The following is a 15656-nucleotide window of genomic DNA, read 5'->3' on the forward strand; positions in this document are numbered from 1 at the left end:
TTCACCTTGTCGTCATGTTTCAAACTCATTCATAACCACCAACCCCGTTTTAAACTTGGCAGATATTCTGAGAGCATGCTGCTATAAGAACACCTACGTTGTACTTACATGCGCGATGTTGATATATCCCTCAATACATCAAAGCACAGGTCTCCGTACACCATTCAATAACTAGATTTGAAACATTCAAATCTTTGTTTCTTTCATACAGGTGGGATTCTTTAATAAGCACAAGTTTAATCTACCACTATCACATTCTCAAGTGATCATGCATATTCTAAAGATTTCAAAGTTGAAACTTATCAAATTTAGATTCTGCTCAATCCTTGATAAGCATTGACAAGACGTAAGTCAAATGAAATATCAAGGGGGAATTTCCCAATCATATCACATGTCTGTAGGTCACGAATCAACCAGTCCTATTTCCTACTTTTACACGATTGTCAAACAATACAAAACTGCCGTTATCTACAAACTGTTTACCTGACAAATATGTTCTGAATATCAACTTGTGATAAAAAACACAAATGCTTTCTGTCAACTCGTCAATGTATGACAGGAAAAAGTTCAATGATGATCATGTTATCAAGCCTGGAGAGACGCATATGCTTGTTCAGAACCAATGTTTATCCTGGTCAAACATTTAATACAATTTCCTCATTTTGTAAATCTAACCTTGCCTTCCGTCTCAGTGACTAGAGATCAGTAGTCTCTGATCTTCAAAGCTTCTATAAGTATTGGACAAGATCTATTGTCAACCGGCTATCATATCCATAAGCTTCAATACAAATTATTGCAGTCCTAAATTCTATTTTAGAATGAAAAAAGTAGAAAACAAACACACTACCTAAATCTGTTATCAACAAAGTCAAGTGACTATCTCTGTTTGATATTTAATCAATCAAATCCTAGACAATGGTTGTACTGTAGGAATTAAAGGAGACATGTTTTTATCATTCCCCACCAGTAGTATATCACCGCTTACTCAATACCCTTCTGTTTGACAGGTGTAGAACAAGCGTTATACAATACCTATATTACACATAAGTATATCAGTATAGATTTTACCTTGAGTGATTATCACGTGATTACTCAACTGACATGTCTTTCAGTGTCTGAACAAGTTGTTAGGAAAACACTGTCTACAATTTGACAAGTCATCACGTGTCAGCCATGTCAAAAGAGCTGTGTGTAACCTAGTGAAGCAATTAAAATCCTCCTTTCTTTGAAGTGGCCATCCATTCATCTTCTATTACTAAGTAGGTTAATCTCCTCAGGATAATACACTCAAGCATATTTCTTCACTCCGCTAATTTGCAGGTTTTCACCCATAATCCACTAGATAATCCAGATTAAAGCAAGGATTGCTAGTAAAGGTCTCTTATCTACAAGGTTTCATCTATCGGATTATATCCTCGGCTTGAGACGGTCAAGTTGTGCGTCTAAGTCCAGATGTCCGAACATCAAATCACAGTCTCTGTTGTAGACGTGATATACAGTTTAGTGAGTGAGGATTGCTAAGCTAATCTACCCCTAATCCCTCTGATCTGGTCTACGAATCACCAGGGGTTCACGTATTAATGCGTTTAACACATTCAGGACTTAAACATGTGCACATTTTGTTTTATTTTTCATCAACGTGCCATTGTGTGGTGCTTACTGGAGATGAGGGACGATATGGATAAAGGGATTAAACAGCTCAAAGTCGTAAAAAATCTGACTTTAATCTTAGCTTATGTTGCAGTGTTCAGAGTTAAAAAAAAGTGATTACCATCTCACCCTCTCTTCTTGGGACAAGATGTTTTGTGAATCTAAAAACTATTTTCAATTAGATACGACATATATTACTTTCGAACAAATTGGTAGCATAGTTTGACAAATGTAATATTGTAACTAATTACACAGGATTCTACAGTTGCTAAGATTTGACAAGTAATTTAAAGAGACCTTTATACTTAAAGAAAATCTAATGTAAATGTGAATCCTTGTTTAGCCAAGAAAAGTTTTTGAAAATGTAAATACTACCACGAAAACGAATAATAAATTTCGCGTGAATGTGTTTGAGATTTACATATGACAAGCGCAATCATTATCTGATTTGCTGGAATTATCACGATAAGACTGCAAAAGGAAGACCCGGTCACATGACCTTGCATCTTAGGACATCGGATTACTCGCTTCATATTTACGTCTCGAGTGATTCTCGGGTTCTTCAAAGGACGGGCTGAACAGGGAGAGCTCTTTCAAAACATTCCAATTTCATGACATTAATAAAAATATGTTTTCAATGGATTGTATAAACCTGGATTTAGCCTGGCATCCACTTTTAATATCTCACTGAGCTGAAGAGCTCCCGATGACATTCACTTGGGGATGTTGTTAAGAAATAGACAAGATAATGCGTTGGTTAAAGAGCACAGGGGGACAAATATTTACAGCCTATTATGCCTCGTGATAAGGCAAGTTCAAAGACATTAATAATAATTCAATTTCGTCTCATCTTCGGTTTCCGTCTGACAACAAGAAGGTTCTCATGTGTGAGTTGCTGAGGTGATAGTTTCACTACAACTGTTAATGGACCCGGAGGATAATGTGACGGATGGGGAAATAATCTTTGAGTGGGTCATAAGAGCAATTTGTAAATATGTTGTGAGTGATGGGGTTTGTGAGATAGATAGATAGATAGATAGATAGATAGATAGATAGGATACTACAAAACATCGAATATGTTTTCAAAGTGTTTAGATAGATAGATAGATAGATAGATAGATAGATAGATAGTACAAAACATCGAATATGTTTTCAAAGTGTTTAGATAGATAGATAGATAGATAGATAGATAGATAGATAGATAGATAGATAGGATACTACAAAACATCGAATATGTTTTCAAAGTGTTTAGATAGATAGATAGATAGATAGATAGATAGATAGATAGATAGATAGTACAAAACATCGAATATGTTTTCAAAGTGTTTAGATAGATAGATAGATAGATAGATAGATAGATAGATAGATAGATAGTACAAAACATCGAATATGTTTTCAAAATGTTTAGATAGATAGATAGATAGATAGATAGTACAAAACATCGAATATGTTTTCAAAGTGTTTAGATAGATAGATAGATAGATAGATAGATAGATAGATAGATAGTACAAAACATCGAACATGTTTTCAAAGTGTTTAGATAGATAGATAGATAGTACAAAACATCGAATATGTTTTCAAAATGTTTAGATAGATAGATAGATAGATAGTACAAAACATCGAATATGTTTTCAAAGTGTTTAGATAGATAGATAGATAGATAGATAGATAGATAGATAGATAGATAGATAGATAGTACAAAACATTGAATATGTTTTCAAAATGTTTAGATAGATAGATAGATAGATAGATAGTACAAAACATCAAATATGTTTTCAAAGTGTTTAGATAGATAGATAGATAGATAGATAGATAGATAGATAGATAGTACAAAACATCGAACATGTTTTCAAAGTGTTTAGATAGATAGATAGATAGTACAAAACATCGAACATGTTTTCAAAGTGTTTAGATAGATAGATAGATAGATAGATAGATAGATAGATAGATAGATAGATAGATAGATAGATAGATAGATAGATAGATAGATAGATAGATAGATAGATCTTGGAAGCCACATAGATAGGACTCCTGCATAAGTAATCAATTTTTTTAGATTTGATGGAAATTTGAAGTGACTAATACAGATCATCCAAGGGTAAAGGAATCTATCATCATAAAGTGGCACAACAACGTCAGTGCTGAGCCCCTGAAACAGAACCACAGACTGTACCGGCACTGCTTTTTCCCACACTACCACAACCAGTATGGGTGGCAAATTAAATTACCGCAACAACTGACACAATTTCATCCCATTCTTTCCCTCCACCACCAAGTCATCCCTTCCCACAATGCAATGTCAGGACTGCCACAATATTGACCATCAGAAGACTATGAGGATCTGATCGTGGCCGAGGGTAGCCTGATGTGCCGGGTGGGTGGGGGATTAGACTGCGGGGGACAATACCCCGGGGGGACATTACGGAGGCAGGGGGGACATGCTATCAACACAGAAATGCTATATTTATTCACACACATTGTGGGAAAGTTGTGAGATCGTAATAAAAGAGTTAATATGACAACACTGATAGTCAAGCTGTGACAAGACGGGGGAGGCTGACCTCAGTAGGGGGTGTGCTCTCAAGGTCGGGGTTGGGATGAGGATGGCGTACTCTCAAGGTCAGGGTTGGGATGAGGATTGAAACTATAGATGATAAAGAACAAACACTAAGTTACAACAGCTAGGTATAATCAGAGTAGTTTTTTAAATATTAACAAATGTGTTGGTTCCAGAAGTGGCTCTACCTATTCACACTGATCCCCTCCACTTTGATATTTTTACAAATAAATATATAAATCTGTTTATTAATTTTGCACCAAATATTTCAGTCTTGGCTACTTATTCCAAGTGTTTCATATATCACAGTTAGATCAAACTAATTATCAGATATCAGAATCCAGGTTCTCGGTCCCTATTTTACTTACAAACATACTGATGTCGAAATATTATTCTATACAGTGATATAAGGATATACATAATTTCCACAATTTCTTGAAGATGCTACTTACTTAACAACTAATGGAAACATTAGAATATATAAATTGAATGGAAATGTTTATGTTAAATATAATTTCACAATTACTTGCAAATTTCAGTACAATATCATGTTATTTTTATACAATAAAGATCATTCATTACATTTTGATGAATATTGATTTTTCAGTTTGTACATTAAACATAAATTATCATTAATAATATATTGTCATGTGTCATTATTATAAAGGAGACCAACAGCAAATATTTAATGGAGACTATATCATTCAGAATGACAGCATTTTCAACTGTCTTCCTTACCAGTTCAACGTGGACATGACTTATTGAAAATCTTTATGCCAAGATGTCGAGGCATCATTGTAACTTGTTTATGAGATGCTATCGTCACTTCTAACAAGCTATCACCACATGTGTGACACCAGTCTCTAAGCACTATTGAAACCACTTAATTTATTGCTGACATGTTTCTTCCCCTATAAAGACTACAATAAGACATATACATGAATGGATATAGATTCTGAAACTCAATAAAACGTTATAATGACAAACTGCAACAGCCATAGACATGTAATCAACCTCATTCAAGACGTATCAATTTTAATGCAGTGTAGCAAGGATGCACACTGGCCGGTCAACGAATTTCTGCATAAATATTGCGAGTATAAAAGTAGCGAGGCTTAGATGGCAACAGATGGAGGGATGTTGGGTTCTTTCATGCTGTTGTCTGAAGGAGATAATTGTCCCCTGACAACTACTGTTGGATGGTGACATCTTGACATAGGATTATTTATAGTAGAAGTGGAGTGATAATAATTCATGGTCATATAACATGCATAAAGTCAGCTGAGAAATTACAACATTTTAATATCTGCCAACGTAGACATGACTTGTGAGCAGTGTATAGTAATTGATGTTCTGCTGCAGTAAAATATAGATTTTTCTATAAATGGATCATAACCCTGGAACAAAAAGGTGACTCTGAAAGAACACCAAACAAATAAACAATTAGGTTTGGAAACATCTAGTAAAACTGAAACATGCGCTTGTCTGCTTTGCAGCCTCAGTTGTAGTGTTTAGTGTTAAACACTTGTAGGGTTTAGTGTTAAACACTTGTAGTGTTTAGCTTTAATCAAACTCTTTATAACTGTTGTAGTGTTTAGCTTTAATCAAATTCCTTATAACTGTTGTAGTGTTTAGCTTTGATCAAATTCTTTATAACGGTTGTAGTGTTTAGTGTTCAACACTAGCTGTTGTGTTTAGCTTTAATCAAACTCTTTATAACTGTTGTAGTGTTTAGCTTTAATCAAACTCTTTATAACTGTTGTAGTGTTTAGCTTTAATCAAACTCTTTATAACTGTTGTAGTGTTTAGCTTTAATCAAATTCTTTATAACGGTTGTAGTGTTTAGTGTTCAACACTAGCTGTTGTGTTTAGCTTTAATCAAACTCTTTATAACTGTTGTAGTGTTCAGCTTTAATCAAACTCTTCATAACTGTTGTAGTGTTTAACTTTAATCAAACTCTTCATAACTGTTGTAGTGTTTAGCAATATTCCAGCAATATTATTGAGGGGGACACCAGAAATGGGCTTCACGCTAAAAGTGGCGTTAAACCATACTTATTCACTCACTCATGTACACTGTATATGTTTTCACTAATTTGACCATGGCTGTAGTTTGTTTTGACCTCATAATCAAATAATACATGGAAATCCTCATTGTAGAATGGTAGAAGTATGTAGCAATCTTTTCCAATATTGTTGCAATAGTTGTGCCTATATTGTGATGGTAACGTACAAGTGTTCAAATTATCACAATAATATTATATCTGTACATGACCCTGAGAAGAGACACTCCTATTACTTATATGTGTAGGCGGTGGAGTAGTCTAGTGGTTAAAGCATTTGCTCAACACGACGAAGACCTGGGATCGATTCCCAACATGGGTACAAAGTGTGAAGCCCGTTTCTGGTGTCCCCTGCTGTGATATTACTTTCATTTTCATTTTCTTTTTTATTGTAGCTTTTATGATGATCTTAGGTTTGAACTTGTTAATCTTTTAGATTTTAAATCATCTGATAAGACTTTTACTATGTTAACTGATAAGACTTTTACTATGTTAACTGATAAGACTTTTACTATGTTAACTGATAAGACTTTTACTATGTTAACTGATAAGACTTTTACTATGTTAACTGATAAGACTTTTACTGTGTTAACTGACGTCATGTCAAGCTCTGATGCCTCGTTAATCAAACTTTTAGTATCAACTATTAATGAAATGTTTAACAGGAGACAGCGTTTTACATAATATATGTCTTAGTCGATTGATATCTGTATATATTAATACATTTTAATCTATTTTATTTTTCTATTAGGTATGATCTTACTAGTGTATATCTGTTTTAAAAGTGTCTCATAAGCCTAGCTAGGCTGGATGGTATGATAAATTAAATATGATGTATTGTTATTGTTTCATGCCATGTGACACTTTAATAAACTATGTCTATGTCTATGTCTATATTACTGGAATATTGCTAAAAGCGTCGTAAAACAATACTCACTCTGTACACTATATATGTACAAGGATACTCAAGAAAATTGAGGTGGGTTCTTTAGTAAATAGTAGAAAGTACAAAATGGTGACTTTTTAGAGTTTTATGTGAGAATGTAGAAAGGACAACAGGCATTGATGTTCACAACCAGCTGTTGCACCTCAGGAGGTGTGCAAATCAATTTCAATTTCAGCACCTCAGACAAGAGGAGCTGTGATGATCTTCGGATCTACATAATTGATCTCATCATCATGGGCAGTGCTTGAGGGTGACATGTGGATGAGGGAGGGGGGGGGGGAGGGGGAGTAGGATGGGGATGTGGTGATGTGGAGAGAGGACAGGGAAGTGAGGTGAGGGAAAGATATTGATAGGGATAAAGTGCTGAGGTGGAAGGGGCCTTGGATGGGTACGAGTCAGTAGGAATGAGAGGGTGAGAACAGGAGAGATGATGAGGTAGACTACAAATTATTCCCAGAATTAAAGTTATCTTATTTGAAAATATATATCTACAAAATAGATGGATCCCAGAACAATGCTAATTTAATTTCACTTGGAGCCGGGGCAAACTTTCCAAATCATTCTAGACTTATGTGGGATGTATTTTTTAATATATTCTCATGGGTCTAAGGGACAGACTGGTCTAGGGGACAGACTGGTCTAGGGCACAGACTGGTCTAGGGGACAGACTGGTCTAGGGGACAGAATTGGCTGTGATGAGAGTGGAGTGGATCAGAGAGAGAGACAGAGTGGAGTGGAGTGGGGTGGATCAGAGAGAGAGAGTGGAGTGAATCACAGAGAGAGAGACAGAGTGGAGTGGAGTGGAGTGGATCAGAGAGAGAGAGTGGAGTGGATCAGAGAGAGAGAGACAGAGTGGAGTGGAGTGGAGTGGATCAGAGAGAGAGAGTGGAGTGGAGTGGATCAGAGAGAAAGACAGAGTGGAGTGGTGTGGATCAGAGAGAGAGAGTGGAGTGGAGTGGATCAGAGAGAGAGAGTGGAGTGGAGTGGATCAGAGAGAGAGTGGAGCGGAGTGGAGTGGAGCTGATCAGAGAGAGAGAGTGGAGTGGAGCGGATCAGAGAGAGAGAGTGGAGTGGAGTGGATCAGAGAGAGAGACAGAGTGGAGTGGAGTGGATCAGAGAGAGAGAGAGAGAGAGAGAGAGAGAGAGAGAGAGAGAGGCTGGGAAGGGAGGAAGAGAGGAGTAGAGAGTGTTAGAGTGAATGAGAAATGGGAAGAGAGTGATGGGAGAATGAATTCAGTGTAGTGTGTAGTGAGTTAGACGGAGCAGAGATGGTAAGATGGGAGTGGTGGAATGGAGATTGCAAAGACGAGTGGAGTATAGACAGGAATATAGGGAGTGTGGGATGAGGGGTGGGCATGAGAGGAGTGGGGTGGAGATGAAACAGACAGGGAGCAGACTTCTCCCAGCATACATGACCACTGATACTTGATATGATGTTAGTGATCATACATTCAACCCTTGATTGTGTTTCATGGATCAATATCTGAGCGCATCACCTGCATTGCATGCGTTGATGATACCACAGACTTCTTTAAGTTAGAAAATAATCAACTGTTAAGAATTTTCGTATTTCACAAAGTTGGCCAATATGAAAAATCAATGTACACATAAACTAATATCTCCTCATTAAAATATCTATCCATTTCACTATAGACTAAAAATTATGTATCCATGTTATTCTAGATTCATAAAATTATGTATCCATTCCATCATAAACTCATTAAAATATGTATTCATTTCATGAGGAAATAATTTTACATACATAATCTCTGTGATACACAAATGCACTTGGAGGTCCTACTTATTTCATAGACATCTGTGACCAATAAAGTTAGTCTCAGAATAACCAGCTTGTCCGACAAAACTACATCGACCAATGGTAAACAATCATCCTATCCCAGCCGTTGTATATCTATCAGAATCAATGTCCTAGTACAAAGATACAGCTCTCATGCGAGATATACTATATAATTATACTAGTACCCTATACCCGTTCCTTAAAAGACGAAAATGAAAACAGAACCCATTCATTTTACTCTGAAACATTTTCATTTCTTCACAAGAATATTATTAATATTTCAATTTTGAAAAAAGGTTTGTTTCATATTTATTACAAAAATAAATATTTATCATTTTCTGGTTATTTTTATTTTTATCCAGTGAGATAACAAAACCCCAAATGACATATTCCACATGCCTACCTTACATGTGATAATCCTGAATTGAATATTTTAAGGAACCCTATCAAGGTTGAGTGCCGCATATTTAAATATCAATACATAAATGGTTAATCAACATGATAAAATCAAACATTAACAAACAAACACTTTTTTCAAAGTAAAAAAAAATAATACTATTTACCTGATCATCAACTTGAACTGCCATCAAATTTCTCTGATTCCTGTCTTCGGAACCTCGGATATATTTCATCCAGTTACCGCATCCAGGATCACTCGCGTCCACCCAGCCTTTCACCTTACCACAGTCATCCACAAGCTGGAAAAAAACAACAAGCAAATAGAACAAACTATGTCAATATTTTGTAGCAAATTTACCAAAATTAACAACCTGTAATTTTCCCAGGCTTTCAAACTGTGTCCATTATGTGCTGCCCGCTGCCGACTTAAGACTTGTGTTTTGATACGGTGCAAAAAAAATAATAACAATATTAGGCATGTGCAGGTTGCATATAGTGCAATATAGGTGTATAACTCTCAGAAAATATAGCATACATTATTCATACACTGTTTTACTCCTTATCTCATTTTGTAAGCCAATTTAAAAATAACTATTAAAATGATCTTGTATAACATTCCGCTACATATATATAACATCATATGGAATATTAAAATATGTCCACATGAAAGCTGATAAAATAAATCGTACATATTATTATAACTTGAAAAAGACTAAAAATATCTAAATCATATGCTGTTTGATAAAGAAACCCAATCAAATATTCCATGCCATTAGAGACACTGTGCATTCTGCTTTGAGAAGAACATCCCAACTGTTGAGGACGGTACAATGTGGCACTTTGTTGTGAACAGTAATCTCAACCCATTTTATTATGTACGAAGTAGCTTTTTTCAAACCAGTGACAACACATTGTATGTAATTATAACATGGCATAACCAGTAGAGTACAAAGCACTAATATCCATTTTAATCGAATAAAACAGCACATAAAGATTTTCCTCAAATGACTGTATAAAGGCCCAGTGGTCTTATACTGAAAACAATAAATCAATCCATCAAAAAACATTGCAGAAAATCTACAATTTCCATAATCAAAATAAATCTCTGTTAAAAGAAGAGTCAATTGTATTCCGACAATATCATGAGCATGTGTTGATGAATCAATACCAAATATCAAGTCTATTACAAAATTTCAAAAATATTACAAAAACTGAAAAATAAGTCAAGTAAAAATTTAAAAATTTAAATAATATCAACAAATATTTGTTCTGTTGTCTCCACCATAACAAAAAATATAAATAATATCAACGAATATTTGTTCTGTTGTTTCAAGCATAACAATCACAAGAACATTTCACAAGCAGGAGATAGTTTTCCATGGATGACGACCTCAACAGTGAAACAATCTCAGAATATTACCCCAAAATGATGCCTTTCATCAGGACATAAACACATACAACAAAGTTTGTGAAAATAAAAACAAAACAATACACACATATACAAAAGAATAAGAAGAAGAACACAGAAGAGGATGGAGAGCATCTGTACCTTATCTCGTGAATGGAGGCTGCACTGGCTGTCCGTCACAAAATAACCCCAGATAAACACTTGTAGATTTCATTAAATATTGCAAATTAGATGAATCACAGCGATGTTATGACAACAAGGCACAATTGGTATGGAGAAATCGGGAGCTGTGATTGGCTGAATCTGGGACAGACTGGGACGAGTCAGGCGTTTAAGCATCGAGTGTCTGCTCCTCTAGAATCGGCAGATCTGGCTCAGCTGACTTTAACAATAGCTGAGGGCAATTCATCATTCCAGGGAACATGTCAAGCCTCTCGTGGTGTTTCTTTGATTAATTCTCGACTATCAACAAATTAGCAGGATTGTGGGATCAATTACCATTCTATCTTGGTAATATTTTCCATAATTCGCCCACCTGCCTCTAAGTTCATAATTAATTCCCTCTCATACGTGGGACTTGTCATGAATTTCCATGAAAACAATTTTTTTTATAAAACGATATGAAGCAATTGGGTTTGGAATAAACTAATTCATGAAAACAACAGGTCAAAAGGGAGATTTTCATGAGGGTATTTAATTATAAATTTAGCTTCTTGGCGATTTCTTTTCAAACTGACATTGACTAGCACCAGATTGTCTTCATGAATGCATTGCAAATCTGTTACAGGTCGTATTGCTTAGACACTTTTTGACATTGTATTCACTGAAATGTTCAACACAATATTTTACTTAAACAGCAAAAAGTATTCACACAAGTTGGACGTGTATTTCATCATGAGCAGTGAAGTTGTTTGGAACTAGAATATCAATGTGGTCAATTATTGTCATATTGTGAAGGATTCTATTTTAAAGAAATATCTGAAAATATTAATTCATTTGTTGTAGTTAGGAAAACGATAAAAAAAAGCAAAAATATAGCTCTAAAATATAGGAGTGAGTTGGGTTGAACGCAACTTTTAACATTATTCCAGTTATATCACGGTGTGTCAGCTTAATGTGGGAGGAAAGCCCAAAGTGATGCAGGTCTCAGACGTTTACCACTTCGGTGAAACCCACGAGCATGGGTATGGTGCTGACAAACCTAGAAACATAATCAGGGCGAACAGGGATTTGAACTCACAATCTTAGGTTTCTGGCGTGCCCAAGGGACGCAACTCTGCACAACAAATCACGGCGCCTTAGACGACTGGGCCACCCGTGTCCCCTCCAATACAGGAAAGTTACAGTGCCTTCAATTTTCTACACAACATTTGCATTTACAAATGACATAAATTTCAGTGCTGCTAGTCAAATAATTGGTCAGTATGGTTACTGTAAAGTCTCTCGAACAGATCCCAGATCAATTTTTTTATAAACGTTTACCCCTATTCCATTCTCAGCTCCAGCAGCCTATAACCATCCTCTTCTCATCTCTAAGAGTGAGTGAGTATGGTTTTACACCCCATTTAACAAAATCCCAGCAATATCATGGCGGGGGACACCAGAAATAGGCTTCACACTTATGTACCCATGTGGGGAATCGAACCTGGGTGCTCGGCATGACAAGCGAACGCTTTAACCACCAGGCTACCCTACCAACCCTCAGCTCTAAGAGAAGTCAGGGTTCTTTAATACTCAAGGGTTCCTTTGTAGAATTGTTTGTATTTTACCTTAGATATATCTTTATATTGGGGACTATATATTAGTCTATTTCTAGCATTGAAGGCAACGAAGGCATATCAACGACTTAGTCCTAGAAGGCATAAAGTAGGTCAAGATTAACTAATTGATTTTTTTAAAGCACTACCATAAAAGCAACTTTTCATTAGACGCTGATAATAACTGCTACCAACATACATCCACAGAATAATTCTAAACCTGCATCCTTCAAATTAATTTAATCAATTGTCAATTTGATGAACGATTCTAACTGGCCATCTACTCTCCAAGGAGTTGTGGTCTTAAAGCGTTTTTCTCACAGACGAATTTATGCAGTCACTTTATTTGATGCTTGAAAAGAAAGAGATACATCGGAAGGCAGGAGTTTAACCCTGTTTCCCAAAGACTGATGGCTACTGGGGAAAGAAAGTCCCATCTCTCATCGTTGATTGCATTAATTAAGCACCCTGAATGAGATGGGTTTGAATATATCTCTCCAAGAACTCTCTCGAGACCAAGACACTCTGTGTATGTCTTTGATCAGTTAAAATTAATAACTCATTACCCAAGTGTTAACGAGCTCTTCCGTTGCGACTACCACTGGTGATGAAGCATCAGCCTGTCAAAGGTCACATGGACGATCACATGGCGAAGTAAGGGGGAGTGTGAATCATTTGTCATTCAAAGTACGAGTTTGATATTTATTTCGGACACAAAACAGTAATTAGGCTTGCAATGGTGGCAGTTATTATCAATATTGTCGCACGCTATCCTCCTGCCGTTCCGAAACCAGTTGGATTACGGTCATACTCTAATTTCCCTCAAGTATGGAGACAGTGTCATATTAAAAAGTGATGAATGAACTTTTATTAACAATGTAATTTGCCTAAATAATGACAGATGGTATGTCAGTGTATGACAGCCGTATACAGGTTTCTGAAATACCTTCATTAGAATCGGAATGTCACTATTACAATCGTCATTTCCTAAAATAGTATTTCCTATTTAATTTCTAACTTAATGCTTAGTTGGGTGAGGTGAGGTGAAATGGGGTTTAGCGATGCGTTAAAGATTATTGCACTTGTATAGCAACATGCATGCATGTGTGCGTGGCTGCTTGTACTAATGCCGATTTTATAGTGCTAGCATACTGAAATACCATGCTGCAATTTAACATGGATACTCACTCAGTATCTGGGCTTCACGTAATAATTCCTCACAATTTAAAAATTAAAAGTTTTTAAAAAGATGACAAAAGATATAAAGAAAAATAAAGTAATTGTATCAACTGCTTACTTCAGTCAAAATATTTGTAAAAAATGTCAGAATTATTCAGCTGAAGGTTTGCCCATTATTTTTGAGTGAGTGAGTGAAATGGGCTTCACACATTGTACCCATGTTGGAAATCCAACCCAGATCTTCGGCGTGAAGAGTGAACACTTTAACCACTGAGCTACCCGACCGCCCTTCCATTATTTTTTAACATGCAATTAAACATAACATTGAAAAGGATCTAAAATATACACAACCTTCATCAATCCCAGGCAGGATGAATATTCACTAATACACGTATAATACTTATCTTTCATTCAATCAAGGTAACACAGACATCAATAATTTTTTATTGGGGTCTCCTCAACAGGTAGATATTTCACCTGGGCACACGATGATCAAAGAGAAAACACCTGCTAAACGAGCATGGACAAGGTCTTGTGAGGTGTAGTTCTCATCCCCTAATCCTCCGAACAATTTCAGACTGTGCAGCAAAGGGTCGTCTTTTCATTGAGGTGCGAAATCCGCTGTCTGTCGACAAACACTTCGCGCTTGTTGTACGCATAAGAAGCCAGATAAATGAAAGTTGGGATGAACTCAACGGAGGGATTCTTAATTTGCGTGATTAGGGCGTGTGATGGTATTGTGCTAGGTAGGGGGACAATGGAGATCCATCCGACCGAAGAGCAGTAAGAAGGTAAGTCACATCGCAACTACACCTCTTTTGTTTGGTGTTGAAGTGACGAGGTCGCTGTAGCACCCTTTAAGTTACTATTGATGGGCGGAGGGTGAGAGTTAAACAAAACTAGGTGATACGACACCCGGATTCATCTTTGATCAGTTTCACGCTATCTTTGATCCTTTGTGCTCGGTTTCATAAAAATTTATGTGTAATTTTGCACTAAGCTCATCTTGTCATATTTCTGTGCCATCTCGGACTGACACCTGCGTGATGTCTACAATTAACTTTCATTTCTCCATCTCGGGGCCATTTAGTCATTTTTCTATATAAGTGTGGGCTATTATACCTACAGGAGACTCCAGACATTCCTGAAATTTATCACAAAATAAAGATGATTCTGATGTATTAGTCATCAATCCCAACGTCATGTGGATTTCACTTAACCATTTCAATCTTTAAATCAAATTCACTCTAATATTCATTCTTTGTCTATGTATCATAAAATCATATATTTTGATAAATGATGTAAAAAGCATAAATTCAGAACTTAAGACAGACAGTCATACTCTTTGGTCATGAGGCTGCTAAAAATTGATAAGATCATTTCAACTTTAAGATATAAAAGGGTTAAAATAACTTGACTCAGCTGTAGATGTGGGCATAGAAATATTTCTGCATTGTCATTTACAGTTATAACATCAGACCATCTCTTCTAGGGCTGGGACGGGTAACTCGGGTACTCGGGTCGGGTGGGTACTGAGTAGGACCCTGGTACCCATAGGACTACCCGGACCCGTGGTTAGTCACATGATATATTGTTTAATGGCAAAACTTATCTAAAACTCTGGCTACACTACAAGTCACTAATGTTCACATTTCTTACTGACTATGCACCCATTTCTTCTGATTCATATGTTTGAATAAAGATAAAACTTCAGTCAACTTCAGTGTATGCATGACCGGATCATTTTATACGTGTATCTAAATACATTTTGAAGGGAGTACGGTCAAACGTTTCCCAATCGGACATTTGTACCTATCTCTTGAGACCTACAGTGGGTACCTGGGTAGGGGATGGGGGATGGGTACCCAGGTAATAAATTTGGACTCGTCCCAGCCCTAA

The 15656-nt window shown here is 36.3% G+C and overlaps 1 protein-coding gene across 6 annotated transcripts in view; it reads right to left on the bottom strand.

Moving 5' to 3' along the window:
- LOC124152259 (histone-lysine N-methyltransferase PRDM16-like) overlaps nucleotides 1–15656 on the bottom strand; it is a 140857-nt gene that overhangs the window by 16760 nt on the left and 108441 nt on the right. For all 6 annotated transcript variants that reach the window (XM_046525130.2, XM_046525131.2, XM_046525129.2 and 3 more), the window contains one exon: nucleotides 9578–9712. In XM_046525130.2, the coding sequence (XP_046381086.1) occupies nucleotides 9578–9712 (135 nt within the window). The remainder of the gene's footprint in view (nucleotides 1–9577; nucleotides 9713–15656) is intronic.

This window comes from Haliotis rufescens, unplaced genomic scaffold (genome assembly GCF_023055435.1).
Source record: "Haliotis rufescens isolate VD_foot unplaced genomic scaffold, xgHalRufe1.0.p SCAF_13, whole genome shotgun sequence".
In the NCBI taxonomy this organism is placed as follows: Eukaryota; Metazoa; Mollusca; class Gastropoda; order Lepetellida; family Haliotidae; genus Haliotis; species Haliotis rufescens.